Source organism: Heteronotia binoei, chromosome 9 (genome assembly GCF_032191835.1).
Source record: "Heteronotia binoei isolate CCM8104 ecotype False Entrance Well chromosome 9, APGP_CSIRO_Hbin_v1, whole genome shotgun sequence".
NCBI lineage: Eukaryota > Metazoa > Chordata > Lepidosauria > Squamata > Gekkonidae > Heteronotia > Heteronotia binoei.
In genome coordinates this window covers 50686060-50701202 of record NC_083231.1, presented here as the reverse complement: position 1 = coordinate 50701202, position 15143 = coordinate 50686060, and the positions used below count along the sequence as shown (strand labels likewise).

Here is a 15143-nt window from a genome sequence, read left to right as displayed (position 1 = left end):
ATAATCTTTTGTTTTTTGACAATGTTATTTGTCCTAAAATGGGGGACAAAATTCCTCCCCACACCATGATTTTTAGTGGCCCTGAATTGTTCATATTTGTGTAGCTGAAGAGCTGCCATCTGAGACAAGGAGATGTGGGCCTCCTTCTTTCCCCCTTTTCAGTTACTTGTTGCCTGGGCCTCTAACAATATGTCAAACCTCAGTGGACATCTGGATCAGTAGCTGTCTTTTTCCTTCCTTTTTTCCCCTAGCCTCTCACCTCCCATTTTGTAACTTCCGTTGAATACTTCAGGAAATTATTTTAAGGAAGTACTTACGGATAAAAGGAAGTACTTCTTCACCCAAAGGGTGATTAACATGTGGAATTCACTGCCACAGGAGGTGGTGGCGGCGGCCACAAGTATAGCCACCTTCAAGAAGGGTTTAGATAAAAATATGGAGCACAGGTCCATCAGTGGCTATTAGCCACAGTGTATGTGTGTATATAAATTTTTTTGCCACTGTGTGACACAGAGTGTTGGACTTGATGGGCCGTTGGCCTGATCCAACATGGCTTCTCTTATGTTCTTTAGTAACTTGCTTTAAAATAGTACTTAGTACTAGGTGCTATTTGTCTATTTAAGATAACTAGTATTTCCTGTAAATTCAAATTCTTATTTTTCACTCTACCTACTATGTGTTTCTCCCTGCTTGTATGTGCCTCATTATCCTGCTCAGGCCCTATTTGTTTCCCAGCCTGTTTCAGTTTGCAACATAAGGGTTAACAACTGTGTACTCTTAAAATGTTCAGGTGTAGCCAGGTCTCACAGTATATTGCAGGAAACTCCAGATCTGGAGTTGGTGATATTCTGTGAAGGAGCAAGTCTTTTGCTCACAGCATTCTTGTCCCTGGTTTAGGTAGAAGGTCTTAAAGGGGTGTGCACCACACTCACCATGTAGGTCAAGATCCTTTACTACTTGTGCATTAGTCATTGCGTGAGGGTTTCTTTTAGCTGAATGTAAACCAGTAGCACTATAGGCACAGAGTGAGAAGCAGTGGAAGGAAGGATTGCACACCAAATGGGAAATGGTGTGCACACATCAAATCTATGATAAATGATCAAAATGAGACATCTACAAAGGGAAAAACGCAAAAAAGTAAAACTTCTTTGGGGAAAAACAAGTATCACACATGCTAAATAATAGAATTTCAACTCATTTCAGTGACAGTTTGCAAGTGGATTTTGCCATTTTACACAGAAAAATCCACCTGCAAAGTGCACTGAAATTTGGATTGAAAGTGCATTATTTTAGTGTGTGTGAAAGCACCCTCAATCAGTTCACCACCACTCATGCAATATTACTGAGCTGTAGAAACTGCAGCGGTTTCTCTTTAACCATCCTGGCCACAATCCAGATGGTAGCCCATTAGAGTTGACAGCCCCCCTCCCCCTGCCACCAAAGGGGTATGATTGCCAGCTCTAGGCTTGATTTGGGGATGGAACCTGGTGAGGACAGGGATCTCAGTGGAATACAAAGCTGTACTTTAAAGCATCCATTTTCTCCAGGGGAACTGATATCTGTAATCTAAAAATGAGTTGTAATTCTAGATCTCTAGGCCCCACCTGAAGGTATCCCTATTACTGTAAGAGAACTGAACAACCCATATCTAGGCTTCTAATGTACAGAAAAACTACAAATAAACTCCAGAAAGCCAGCATTGTTAAAATTATACAGAATTCTTCTTCGTTGTGCCTTCTATGCCTGCTAACGGATTACTGTGGCATAAAACTTTGTATACTACATCTCAGTTCAAATGTATATCTAATGTATATTTTTTTCTGGAAAAAGAGGTACCTAAATTCTCAAGAGGGAAATGAAGGAGAAACACACAGGTGCCCTTCATTAACTCTTTCTTTTAGACTTTTGTTTCCACAAAGAAACTATACTACACCATGTTACCCCAGGGGGGGGGGGGGAACCCTGTGTATATTTCATGCACATACAAATAGAGAATGGGAAATGGTCAAATGTCCATGCAATGCAACAGGCCTGAGGTTGCCAAATCCCAGTTGTGGGCAGAAGATCCCCTGGTTTGGAGGTCCTCTCCCCACTTCTGGGTTATCAGAAAGTGGGGAGGAGGGAAAATGTTGGCTGGGTACTCATTATACCCTATGAAGACCAGTCCCCATAGAGTATAATGGAAAATTGATTCGTGGGCATCTGGGGCTCTGAGGGGAGATTATTTTTGTAGTAGACACACCAAATTTTCAGCATAACACATTTTGTGAGGGAGCAAGGCTTCTGTTCACATCATTCTTCTTCCTGGTTTGGGTAAAAAGGTCTTAAAGGGGTGTGCCTCACACTCACCCTGTAGGCAGGGATGGCATGTGGGAGTAGGCAAGGTAGGCAGCCACCTGGGGTGCCACCTCACTGCAGGGGTGGGCACCCCTCCCCATTCCCACTTGTGCCAACCCTTCCCTGTCCCCGCTCACGCCACTTCCCTCCCCGTCCCCACTTGCACTGCTTCAGATTAGCAGCTGCTGCTCAGCCAGTTCCCTATGAAGTGGGAGAGAGCAGCCACAGGCGAAGGAAGAAGGAGGGAACTGGCTGGGCAGTGGCTGCCTGCATCCTTCTTCCTTTGCCTTGATTCAGAGCAAAGGAAGTAGGATAAGGCTGTTGCCCAGTCAGCAAAGTTTGTCATCATGATGATATCACTTTCAGGGAACATCATTGTGCCGTGTGTGCTTTGCATGTGCTATTAGAGTCTGGGGTGCAGGGTTCTGCCTGGAGTGGCAGAACCCCTAGCGCTGGGGCTGCATGTAGGTCAAGATTCTTTACTATTATTTTGCTCTCCTCAACCCTCCATCACCAAGTTCCAAAAATACTGACTCAGGGGATCTAATTCTATCAGCCCCAAAAGAAGGTGCTCCCATCCTCCATTATTTCCAGTGTTAGAAAGGCATTTAAATGGACAAAGTCCCTTTAAATGTGATGGTCAGAACCCCTTCAGAGTTCAATCATGCTTGTCATAACCTTACTTCTGGCTCCACACCCAAAGTCCCCAGATATTTCTGATTTAGACCTGGCAACCCTAAACAGGCCTGTGTTATTTATACACATAAAACAAATCTCAGTACCACCAACCAATAGCAACATAATCTTCCCAACTTTTCAGTGCTCATTCACCATATTTTATCAGAAAGAAACTCATTTTTCCAATTAAGACCTAAATTTACAGAATCAAATTTGCTGATTCAATCTAATACAGTTATTGCACACAGATATTTCTCCTGGAAGCCTTTTTGTTGTCAAATGTTTCTAGAAACTCCTTCTGTTAGGGTATACTGCCCAGAAAATGTGCTGTCATAAACTGGGAAACAGCTGCTATTTCTAGGCCTTAGCCACGTTGCTGAACACACATTTCCTGGCTGTGTGATAGCAAGGACATTGTTCTTCTTCCGCATTTCCTGCCATTGTGCTGCAACTATTATAGAAAACAAATGAGCCTCCTGAAATCCTATCACATTGTCACAGTTTACTAAGATTGCACTCACTTAGTCAAGGCATTTGCAAAGCCACATTTCCAAATGAAAATAAAAGCAATGCGCTTACCTGTGTTAGTTCGTTACTGTCCACAAGGCCATTGTTGTCTGAATCATAATAATTAAACATCTGATCCACCAGTAATTTCTTCAGAGCCAATTTATCTTCAGTGTTTCTTTCTCTTGCTTGTAAAAGGTATCTTCTGTTTTGTAGATCAAGTAGAAAATTCTTCATCTTGTTGTAGTCAATGGATTTACAGTTGTCCCCTGCCAAGTTAATGCCATATTTAAGTTTATTTGAACTGGTGTGAGTGGGAACAAGTTATCTATGGATAAAAGTTTCAGAATACCTGTAAACAGATATGTTATGGATGATTTGTGTTCCTTAAACATGTCTTAATATGGCCAATCAACCAAAAACCCAAGCAGACATAGAAGAGAAGATGGCTGCTATGGCAAATTTTGAAATGTGACTAGGATTTCTAGAACAGCCCTGTGAAGATTATGTTACACTGATATAAAAGGGCCATCTGTCTAGTCAACAACTTGCCCAGAGTAGCAGTGGCTTTTTAGAAGAGTTCTGGGACTGTTCAGGAAAAAAAAATAGTGATATCAAACAGAAATAATAATCAGAAGTTTGAGAATAATTCCACTTGATGCAAAGCAGGTGAATATCATTCAGAAGATACCTTCAAATTCTGTTTGGAAGAAAACAGAAACTTCCATTGAACTTACTCAACTAGAGTTCAGTTCTCTACTTTAAAATGTCAATAGAATTATCTAGGTAATCGTTATGCATGCAAGCTTTATTCACAGAATTCAATCACTTCCTAATGATGACATTTTTCATATGTCTTTGAAAATCATTTCAGTTCTCAAGTATGAAGAATGGGTCAATTACTAGCGCTAATAAGGCTCACTAAACAGAGGTAGAAGTGGGAGTTAGAAAACTGTCATCATTGTCGTGTCAAGTTTACTTCACATAAATTATGATATATAGAAAAAAATCATAATTAAACGGCATCAGTTATTTCCATTATCTATTTAAAAGTAGCAATTAAGTACTATCACACTCAGAAATGAGTTCAGATGAGGTATAGCAGACAACATCACTCTTTAGATTTTATTGTTTACTGTGATTATGAATTATGCTGGAAATAACCTGTCTTGAGCAGATTCACAACAGAAATATGGATTGGGTTCCGTGAGGTAGGCAAATCTACATGAAACCCATATCAATCACAGGCAGGAACAGAAAATGACATGGGGGTAGCATATACATGGCAAAGTTATTATGCCATTCAGTGAATTCAGTAAGCATCAGAACCAACAGCAATGCCGTTATGTGTCTTTTTAAAGTGACCCATAGTGCCACAGCCTTTTCTAGAAGCATCGGTGCAACTCTTGCACTATCAAGTATGTATCAACAATCATGGCTGGCCCTATTCCATTATATTGAGCCATTCCCTGCTGCTGGGAGCAGGGTCAGCCTTGTACAGCTGGCAAACCAAGCAGAAATTTGTGGATTTGCTAAATTATACTTAAAACCACTACACTAGTATTTTAACTTTACACTGTCTCATATCTTGCCTCCATCCCTGTCCCAGACTTCACAGTCATTTCTCAATGTCACTGATTATAGTTAAATCCGTAGATGTCGACATCAGCACCTTCTTCCTAGCTACTACCTGACCATATGTTATTTGTTTCTAGTCACAATGCTACAGCAAACTTTCTAATACATCACCAATATAAACAGTCACGCTATGCCAATGTCTAGACCAAGAACATGATGGTACAAACAGCCTACTTTTCCCTAGGGTTTTGCATATTTGGCCAATAAAATGAAAGAGTAAAACTGCATTTTCCCTCTGACCTTTTCTCCTCAAGAAGGCTTTATGGTTCCTAAGTTGGTAGAATCCTCTATGTGTGAGGGAAAAACACTGAAAACACTTGGCTTCTGTGGCGGAACCGGCCCGATTCTGCCTTCAGACCCGGTCCCGTCTGCTCCCTATGGAGTCGCCAACTCCTGGAGGGAGCTATTTCTCCTCCTGCCCCTTGGGCTCGCTGCCACCACCTGCTCAGTCCCGGGGTTCAGATTGAGAGGAACAGGACTCCCAATCCCCCTCTCCAGCTGTGAGGCTAGGCCTCCAGGTCCTCTGCCACCCTGCACTTGGGTTTCACAGAGACCTCAGCACTTCTTTGGGGCACCCCTGGAGGATTGGCACCTTATCCAACTGCATGCCTTCCCCGGGGCCCCCTTCTCAACACAGCGTGGTCTAAAGCGGTCTGGGGATCTATGTGGTACAGAGATTGACTGCCAGTATTTAAACAGTAAAAATATATTTATTTAAAAAGAGAAAAAGATAGGAAAAGAAAAAAAAAACAAAAACAGTTGCGTTTAAAAGGTTAGCACAGCACAGCACACGCACAGCAAACAGCCTGACAAACAAAATGTGTTATAAACGCGTCCTGCTGGCCCTGATCTAAACTTGCCCTGTCTTGTGAATTACTTACTTAGTCTGCCTGCCTGGCGCCTCCCAGGCAGGAGCCTCCATTGCTCACCACATGCTCGCTCGAGCGCTGGCAGACTAAGTAAGTAATTCACAAGACAGGGCAAGTTTAGATCAGGGCCAGCAGGACGCGTTTATAACACATTTTGTTTGTCAGGCTGTTTGCTGTGCGTGTGCTGTGCTAACCTTTTAAACGCAACTGTTTTTGTTTTGTTTTTCTTTTCCTATCTTTTTCTCTTTTTAAATAAATATATTTTTACTGTTTAAATGCTGGCAGTCAATCTCTGTACCACCTAGATCCCCAGACCGCTTTAGACCACGCTGTGTTAAGAAGGGGGCCCCAGGTGAAGGGGAGAAGGCATGCAGTTGGATAAGGTGCCAATCCTCCAGGGGTGCCCCAAAGAAGCGCTGAGGTCTCTGTGAAACCCAAGTGCAGGGTGGCAGAGGACCTGGAGGCCTGGCCTCATAACCAGAGAGGGGGATTGGGAGTCCTGTTCCTCTCAATCTGAACCCCGGGACTGAGCAGGTGGTGGCAGCGAGCCCAAGGGGCAGGAGGAGAAATAGCTCCCTCCGGGAGTTGGCGACTCCATAGGGAGCAGACGGGACCGGGTCTGAAGGCAGAATCGGGCCGGTTCCACCACAGCTTCAAAACTTAAAATGCCTTTCTTTCATTGCAGAACCTAAAATCATCATGTTGCCTTCTCCAAAGAGGAAAAAAAAATACAAATCAAAACTCCCATAGTACATTTTTATCAAGGCCAACCAAAAGCACAGAACACAGATGCTTTGTTTTGTCTTGTCTTCATTACATGCCTTTTGATTTTTGTATTTTACTACAGACCAACATGGCTAGCTTCATCTTCAAAGAAAAAAATAGGATTTTCCCCACTGGCTAGTTGAAGTGCCTTTGACAAGTAGAAATTCCATGCTCAGATATGCAGTAATGACAGAATCATCCCTTGCTGAATTTCTAAGTGCCATCCAGGTTTTAGAAGCACATGAGTATAATTAAGATTCCCCTTTGCTGCACTGCTTTGAAAATATCATAGTATCTGTCACTCAAAAGTAGAAAGCAAATGGCTGAAGATAAAGGTCCTGGCTGTATGTCTCCCAGAAATCCAATATTTACAATTGTCTTTCATAGTGACAGAATTGTAGCCTTCAGAACAGCTTTTAAGCAAGTTTTCAAGACAAAGGCTTCTCTCTTCCTGTGTCTTATCGCCTACGGTTGCCATTCCCCAGCTGGGAGTGGGGGATCTCTTGCTTTTGTGGGCTCTTGTCCATTGCTGGCTGTCACGCAGGGAATGAGACCCAGTCCCAGACAGGGTATGAGTTGAATAGCAGAGGGGGAACCACCAGGGCAAGTCCAAAGCACAGAGTATGAAGCCAGTCCAAGGTCAGAATCAACAGAGCAGAGCAGAATAGGAACCAATAGAGAACAATGTCCAAAACACACCAACCAATAGCCGAGTTGTTCAAGCTGGGAGTTCAGGAGCTGAAGGATCAGGTTTCAAAGCCAGTCAGAGTGGATGCATGTCACAAGATAAGACGCGTTGCTTCCACAGGGGAATCAGCCCAGAGCAGGGACCTAAATGGCTTGCTACTGCTGTTTCCAATTAATGAGCAGCAGGCTCCTGTTAGAACTCCATGCTGAGGAAGCACCTAGCTCTCATCCGCGCACCTTGGCGCCAGGTGACCCAATCTTGCCGAAGTCTCTCTTGAAGATGAGCCATGGGGGTGAGTCGGGGGGGGGGGGGGACTTTGTGTTTGTGGCCGTTCAACTGCACAGAATGAGGGCGGAAGCGGTCAACTGTCAGTTTCTTCCAAGGGACTGGCTGCTGTGCTGACAGAAGGCTCAGCTGCTGGTTCTGCTGCAACCAGCAGCTCCATGGCCGGCAGCTCTCCATCATCACCCATGACACTGGCCAGCTGGCCAGTGGGAGGAAATCCCACCCCCCAAAAAAACCAGTGATGTTGCAAGAAATAAATGTAATGTGCCTATGTTACCCAGAACTGGGCATTCTGTTGAGTCTGTTGTTTAATGATGAAAGATGAGGATTTCATTCAGATTGTAAATAGATTTATTCTTGCCAGGCTATATTTGTGTCAATACTACTTACTTGTGCTTTATGATTTTATTGTATTTCTCATTTTTTAGCTGCATTGAGCCTTAGGGGAATATTTATTTGTTAGTTTATTTACTAGTAATAAGGCCTGTGGTGAGAAAAATATAACGGGCTCTAGAAAAAGGGTCTGGGTGAGTGCCCCCCATCCTTGCTGTCTCTCACCCACCCAAGTAAGGCATACACTTCCCCCCCCCCACATACACACATGAAGGGGAGCTGATGTCTGTCATCTGAAGAGCAGTTGTAATTTTGAATCATCTCCAGTCCTCACCTGGAGATTGGCAACAGTGGTTCCCCAGGAGGAAATGGCATTGCATCTGTCTGAGGTCTCATCCCTCCTCAAACCCCACCGTTTAAATCTCCAGGAGTTTCCTAACCTGGAGTTGGCAACCATATCTCCTCTTTATCTCTCCCTCTTTCAGCTTTCCATTGTCTTCTCCCTCCCCTGACTCCTTCGAAATAAAAAAGAAAATCTGACAATTTTATATTCCCAGTCTTTTTAGCACATGGTAACAAGCTAACAGTTATTGGATTATATTAAAGAAACAGAAAGCTACTAATAATTACTTAATTACTTTATACTGGACTTAGAAACAATTAAGTGAACTTACAAAACAAAAGTAGTCACTCCAAAAAAGGTGGCCATAATTTTGTTTTTAATATATTGTGTAAACTTGCTATGACAACTGATTGCTTGTGGAGAGACTGTCTGCTTCCCTATTCTTACTGCCCCTGACACATAAATATGCTTGTGTAAAGCTGAATGAACCATTAGGCCACTATTTGATGATGACAGAAAAAGTACTGGAAATATTTTAACATTGTTAAAAATGTTTCCTTTCCCAAATCCAAATAGCTATAAGATAAACACAAAACATTTTATTTTTACAGCCTGTCTCTTAAATATATTAAAAAATAAAGCAACATTTAAGTGTGCAGTCTCAGTGTAACTGCTTGTAGCATTCCAATATTATTTCCTTCAACATGTTCCTACACATCACCTTAGTTTTGAATTAGAATTCCAGTCATGTTAGTAAAGAAGCCATCCAGCATGCTTTCTACCTCAGTCAGAAACTTATACAAATAAATCAATATTTAACCAACCCGCTGAAAAACTGTCATTATGCTCATAATTACAATAATGGTGATAGTTTAGTATAGGGAAGAGAAGGGAAAAAAATGATTCTGTCATTTGCAATTTACAGACATATAATTTTATTTTCCATCTTCAGCAGTCATACTGCTGTCATAATTAAAGCACTTTCCTTTTTTCCTGTCCCACAGATATGTCTGTATTCCTTTGACCAAAGGTTTTTTCTTTCTTTCTCTTTCTGTACCCTCACTTCTTCTCTGTATAGCATAAGAGGCATATTCACAGATTAATTGGAAAATACACACTCCCACAGTTGACAGATTTCTGGGTGTATTATTTTGGTCTGTGCTCACAAAACAAACTAAGCAAAATTAATTAATGTCATTTTGGCAGGCAAAATAGTGTAGGGGAAAGGCAATGACTTTTCTGTGGTATCTCAGTGACTAATGTCCTAATCCACAGCGGTTTGTAGTGAATACAAATAGATCTAACTCAGAATGACATAATTCATGCAGAATAGTCCAATCCTACTTTAAGCCTATTACACATGTGTTTTTCCATCACTTTCAGCATATACAACCTTTGCTTCCTCCACACACACCCCTTTGCAAACGTTTTCCTCCTTTCATTGCTTGCTTTGCTTTCTGTTCATTTCCTTCCCCCCCACACTCCCCAATATCCTGAGAGCACTTTTGTGGTGATTTTTTGAGGGGGTTGCTTTCAAGTTGAAGCATACCCAAGACCATAATGTTTTCATTGGATTCCCTCCTAGCCCATTGCTGCCCCCACCCACATCGTTCTGCCCACTGAACCAACTTTTGACATTTCCCCTCCTTCAGTGCCATACAACCACAATTATTTTCCCTGCAGGTTTTTTTTTTATTATTTAGTGGTACGGAACTAGGAATAGAATGCTACTCAAGAGTTGAAATCCGCAGGACACAATTCCCTGTGCAATGTTGTACCAATCCTATTCACATTTATTTGGGGGGAAGGAAGCCACTGAACACAGGACTTACTTCCTAGTAAAGGTGCACAGGATCAGAGTACTGCACACTGTTTGCTTCCAGCATAGCCCTTACCTGCCCCCTTTCATTGAATATCCTTGAGGGAGTCAAGGTCTGCCTTTTAAAAACTTCAAGGCAGATGCTTTAGAAAGCAGGTGGGTTGTGAACGTGTGTGTTTGGGTAGGAGTGATTATCTCTGTACCATCCACCTCGAAGAATGGTCAGGAGGAAGATATCTGCAGTGTCTACTGGCTTACTTGAAGAAAGGAAGAGTTCAGTCAAGGTATTCTCAACCACCTTTTTAACCGTAGAGTAACTAGTAACTTCTGGCTTCAGCAGGAATTTAGGCAATTAATTTCAGGTCTCTACCCTATGATCCATCCAGTGGGGGATCCCTGTCCAGATGTCTTGGAGATGACAGTGTCATTGTCCTTTCTTCCTCCCTCAATCATCAATCCACCCTGCTCTTCTATTTTATCAATTCCTATAAATTGAGCTAGACTAAATAAATAGCACTCATCACACAGTCTGGAACAAAAGTGCACTGTACTGTGGATCTGAGCAAGGTCAGGCTTTTTCCTCCTCCAGCAGCTTTGCTTAGCAGCAGAGCTGGTCCTTCAGCTTGAGGCATTTCCCACTTGTATTCTCCCTATCTCTCTCTCTTTCACAGACTTCCTCAGGCTAGGACTGGAGGGGAGGAGACTTTGTTGGCTGCAACTGATTAAAGGCTGCATTTCTTAGCAAGTTTCTTGTTTTGCTTTGCATTCTATGGAGATGAGAAGGGAGTGGGAGAGGGGCTTTCCCAGCCATCTACTTCAGCCTGCCCATGTTGCTATTTTGCAGCAACTGCTAGACAGAACACATTTTTATCCCCCCCCCCCCACACAAGTGCTAGAATATAAATGTACAGCAGATTTTGAAATTACTTGGGATCCATCTGGAGGAAGGGATACAACTTACACGCAGAGATTCTTTAATGCACTACCAAGATGGTGATCGAGTAAGAACAAATGAGAGAATCTCAATCAAAAATTGTGATTTTTTTTTAAAAAGAGGATCAAAGCCAAAGTGTCCAATCAGGAAACTAACATTAAAGTGCTTGTGCAAACACAAAAAATTGGGAGTTTACATGGAAGGTTTTAACTTAATGCTACTGTGCAGATGTGATAGAGCAATTGTCCAAAGGCAAAACAAAAAATTTGGCCTCACCACCACAACGTCATGTCATGTCCCTGCCCTAATTAGGAAAAGTTTTTTTTTCTTTTTGTTTAGCTGCAAAATACACCACAATTCAGAAACAAACAAAAACGAGAGGAAAATGATATGAAATTCAAGCACAAAATCTAAATTGAAGCTTAACAAATTGACTTCTATGAAAATCTGTGGTAAGCTGTGCATGCCTAATAGGTTTAGGTTTCTTCTCTGAAGAAATTAGCAGTACCTTATGAAACCTCATAAAAAGATAAAGGTAGTCTCCTGTGCAAGCACCGAGTTGTTACCGATCCATGGGGTGATGTCACATCATAACGTTTTCTTGGCAGACTTTTTCTGCTCATACCCTGCCACAAATTTTGTTAGTCATTAAGGTGCTACTGGACTCTTCCTCTTTTCTACCAGCTTTCTTCAGTAAGGCAAGGCACAGTAAAACTGTGATAATTTTGAATATTCCATCTCACAATTGCAACAGGCGTGGAAATCCAGGTTTACCTTGAGAAAAAGCTGAAGCAAATGCAACTCTGAAGTTCAGAAGGCATTTTCAATGAGGAAGAGTCAATGCAATTTATTACATCATGTATGTTTTTAATTTAAAATTGTAAGTTGCTTTCAGCCACATAAGAAATATGAGGAATAAATTAATGGCTAGGGTGGTTGAACATGCTAGAAATTTATTTTTAAAAACTCCCTCTCTTTTGGTGCTAGAAATTGCTGGACAATAGATTTGGTGGTGGTGGTGGTGGTGGAAAGGGCTGTCAAGTTGCAGCCATCTTATGGCGACCCAGTAAGGCAGGGGTCCCCAATGATGGTGCCCTCTGATATCTTTTCTGGTGCCCACCAAGTGTTTTTAGAAAGTCTTCTAACTGGCCACTGGAGATTTGATTCGCTGTGCAGATTTTTTAAAACAACACTGCTTTGGCAACACCTGCCACTCTAGCACAAGCATCTTCAGTGTGTGACAGAAGGTAAGCTGCAGTAGTTGTTTTTATGGCTGGTTCTGCCATCTGTGGCAGCCATTCTGTAGCAGCCACTGTGTGGTTGTGCCCACCACACTGTGTCAGAATAGCAAAGGTGCCCACAGGCTCAGAAATGGCAGAGATCCCTGCTAGAGGGTTTTCAAGGCAAGACAAAAACAGAAGTGGTTTGTCAGTGCCAGTCTCTGTGTTGCAATCCTAGACTTCTGTGGTCTTCCATCCAAATACTAATCAGGACTAATCTTGCTTAACTTCCAAGATCTGATGAGATTGGCTAGTTTAGGAAACGGAGGTAAGGGCCAACAGATTCCAGAAAAACAAAATAAAATACTTTCTATGGAACTGATTGCCACAAATGTGATGATAGAAGCCTTTTAAACATGGCTTTAAAAGAAGATTCAGCAAAATTCATAGATGACATTGTCAAGTCGACGGATTCAAGAATGAGTCAAAGTTGATACTAAGTTCCCATTTATTGATAACCGGTACTCTGGCGCAAGCCTCTAGCTTGCTAAGAACGAAACCAATACAGTGATACATGGGGTTTAAGGTACACTTCAAAACATTCCTGGGGGGGGAGGTTTATAGGAGGAAACATTCACACACAACTGCTAGATACTTTCTCAGACAATAGCTAGCAAATGCTCTTGAATTGTTATGCAAGGCTTCCTCCCACCTCTGGCCCTGAGAAGGCCCCGGCTAGTTCCTTCACCCCAGTTACAAATAAAAATAAAAAAGGGGGGGAAGGGGAGCAACTAAGGTAGAACATTAGTAACAGTGGATCCATTAAGGTTTTAACAGGGCCTATTGCTTAGGCCATGATTCCCCAGTCTTAAGTCGTTATTAGTCGATCTTGACAGACATGCTGTATACAATCATAGCTTTACTTAGAAATTACACTGTTTCGCCTCTGTTACCTGGGACTGGTGATAAGACAGACATACAACACTGGAGTATGTACAGCTGAAAGTAGCTTTAATACAGAGTACTGGATACTGCACTACTGTGATTAGATACTGCATTACTGTTGCAGTACAAAAATAATTTGCAACTGTATTGTCCTGAATGGGCAAGCCAATTCAGATGCATCTTCAGCTAATTATTTACTTCATTTATTCTCTGTCTTTCTCCATCATGGGAACCCAAATCAGTTTACTTGATTCTCCTCTCCATTTTATTTTCATAAGCCTATCAGGTAGGTTAGGCTAAGTGTGCGGCTAGACCAAGGTCACTAGTGAGTCAGTGGGGTTTTGAACCTGAATCTCCTTGATACTAGTCTAAAACTCTAATGACTCCACTACATGAGCTTTCTAGGTGTGGCTGCTGTTAAAGAGTAGCAAGCAGCTGGGCCTGGTTGAATGATGCAAGCTAGGTAGTAGCAAATTGGTTGCTGGAAGGATTGTTTCACTCCAAGCAAGTGCAGGCTGGCATGGGATGCTACTGTACATGGTTTGGTAATGTACAACCATCATTGTCACCATGTTATGATGCCTAGAACAGTTTCCAGTTGATAGATTTTATACCCTGCCAGTATGAGTATAGAGCTCTGTCTCCTGAGCCAGTCTGGCGTAGTGGTTAAGTGCATGGACTCTTATCTGGAAGAACCAAGTTTGATTCCCCACTCCTCCACTTGCACCTGCTGGAATGGCCTTGGGTCAGCCATAGCTTATCGCAGGAGTTATCCTTGAAAGGGCAGCCGCTATGAGAGCCCTCTCAGCCCCACCCACCTCACACGGTGTCTCTTATGGGGGGAGAAGATATAGGAGATTGTAAGCTGCTCTGAGTCTCTGATTCAGAGAGAAGGGTGGAGTATAAATCTGCAATTCTTCTTAATTTACATTGGGTCGTGGTGAATTGTAAGGTAAAAATGTAGACTTTTCAAGTGTTACTGGTAATTTTTTTTCATTCTAGTCTAGTTATTATAATATTATTTAATTAATACTTGTTGGTGCTGCAGCAAACGTGGACTATTGCACCCTTCTTAAATCTTCGTTCGCGAAGCCAAGCCGAGAGAGGAGAGAGGTGCCTAGTGCTAAGCAGGCAAGGAAATAGCATGTATTTATAGTGTAATATAAAGAAAACAAAATAGGAGTGTGACCAGTAGCTGATCTGGCAGATCTGCAAAGTTTAAAGAAAACCATACCTCAGATATTTTGTACACACAACTGGCCTAAGCTTATTAATTTCATCTTTGTGCATTAGTTGCTGCTTTGTGTGTATATATTTATGTGGATTTCTCTGGGGAGCAGGTCCATAGCTTTTGTCAGATTCTCAAAATTGTCCATCATCCCCCACAAGAAGGTTAAGAACCACTTATATAGAGAATAAAAAAGAATGAATGATCATGCACTTAAGTGAAACTCCTAAAGGAAAATAATAAGCTCACCTTTCAATCTTGAGTTCTTTTTGTATGAGTTTCAAGGATTTCTTAAAATGATTCATCATGAGTTCAAGCATATCACATTTCACTTCTTCCAATATATGCTGCATTTTTTAATACTTGTGATTTATGTCATGTGGGTTTTATTTATTAGTTTCATATGGGGTCTGAGATTATAAATGCACCTTTCCAGCTCATACATATGCAGAAAAAAGTTATGAACCAACGAGTGTCATTTTTACTCATATTGTGAATATGAAATAATAATTCAAATCTCCTGTCCTTTTCTCATAATATAAACATAGAGAAGT

General features: G+C 41.8%; 1 protein-coding gene across 1 annotated transcript in view; it reads right to left on the bottom strand.

Moving 5' to 3' along the window:
- The window catches only part of FSTL5 (follistatin like 5), a 608027-nt gene that overhangs the window by 262557 nt on the left and 330327 nt on the right, over positions 1-15143 (bottom strand). Inside the window, exon 5 of the mRNA XM_060246574.1 lies at positions 3595-3791. Coding sequence (XP_060102557.1) covers positions 3595-3791 — 197 coding nt within the window. The remainder of the gene's footprint in view (positions 1-3594; positions 3792-15143) is intronic.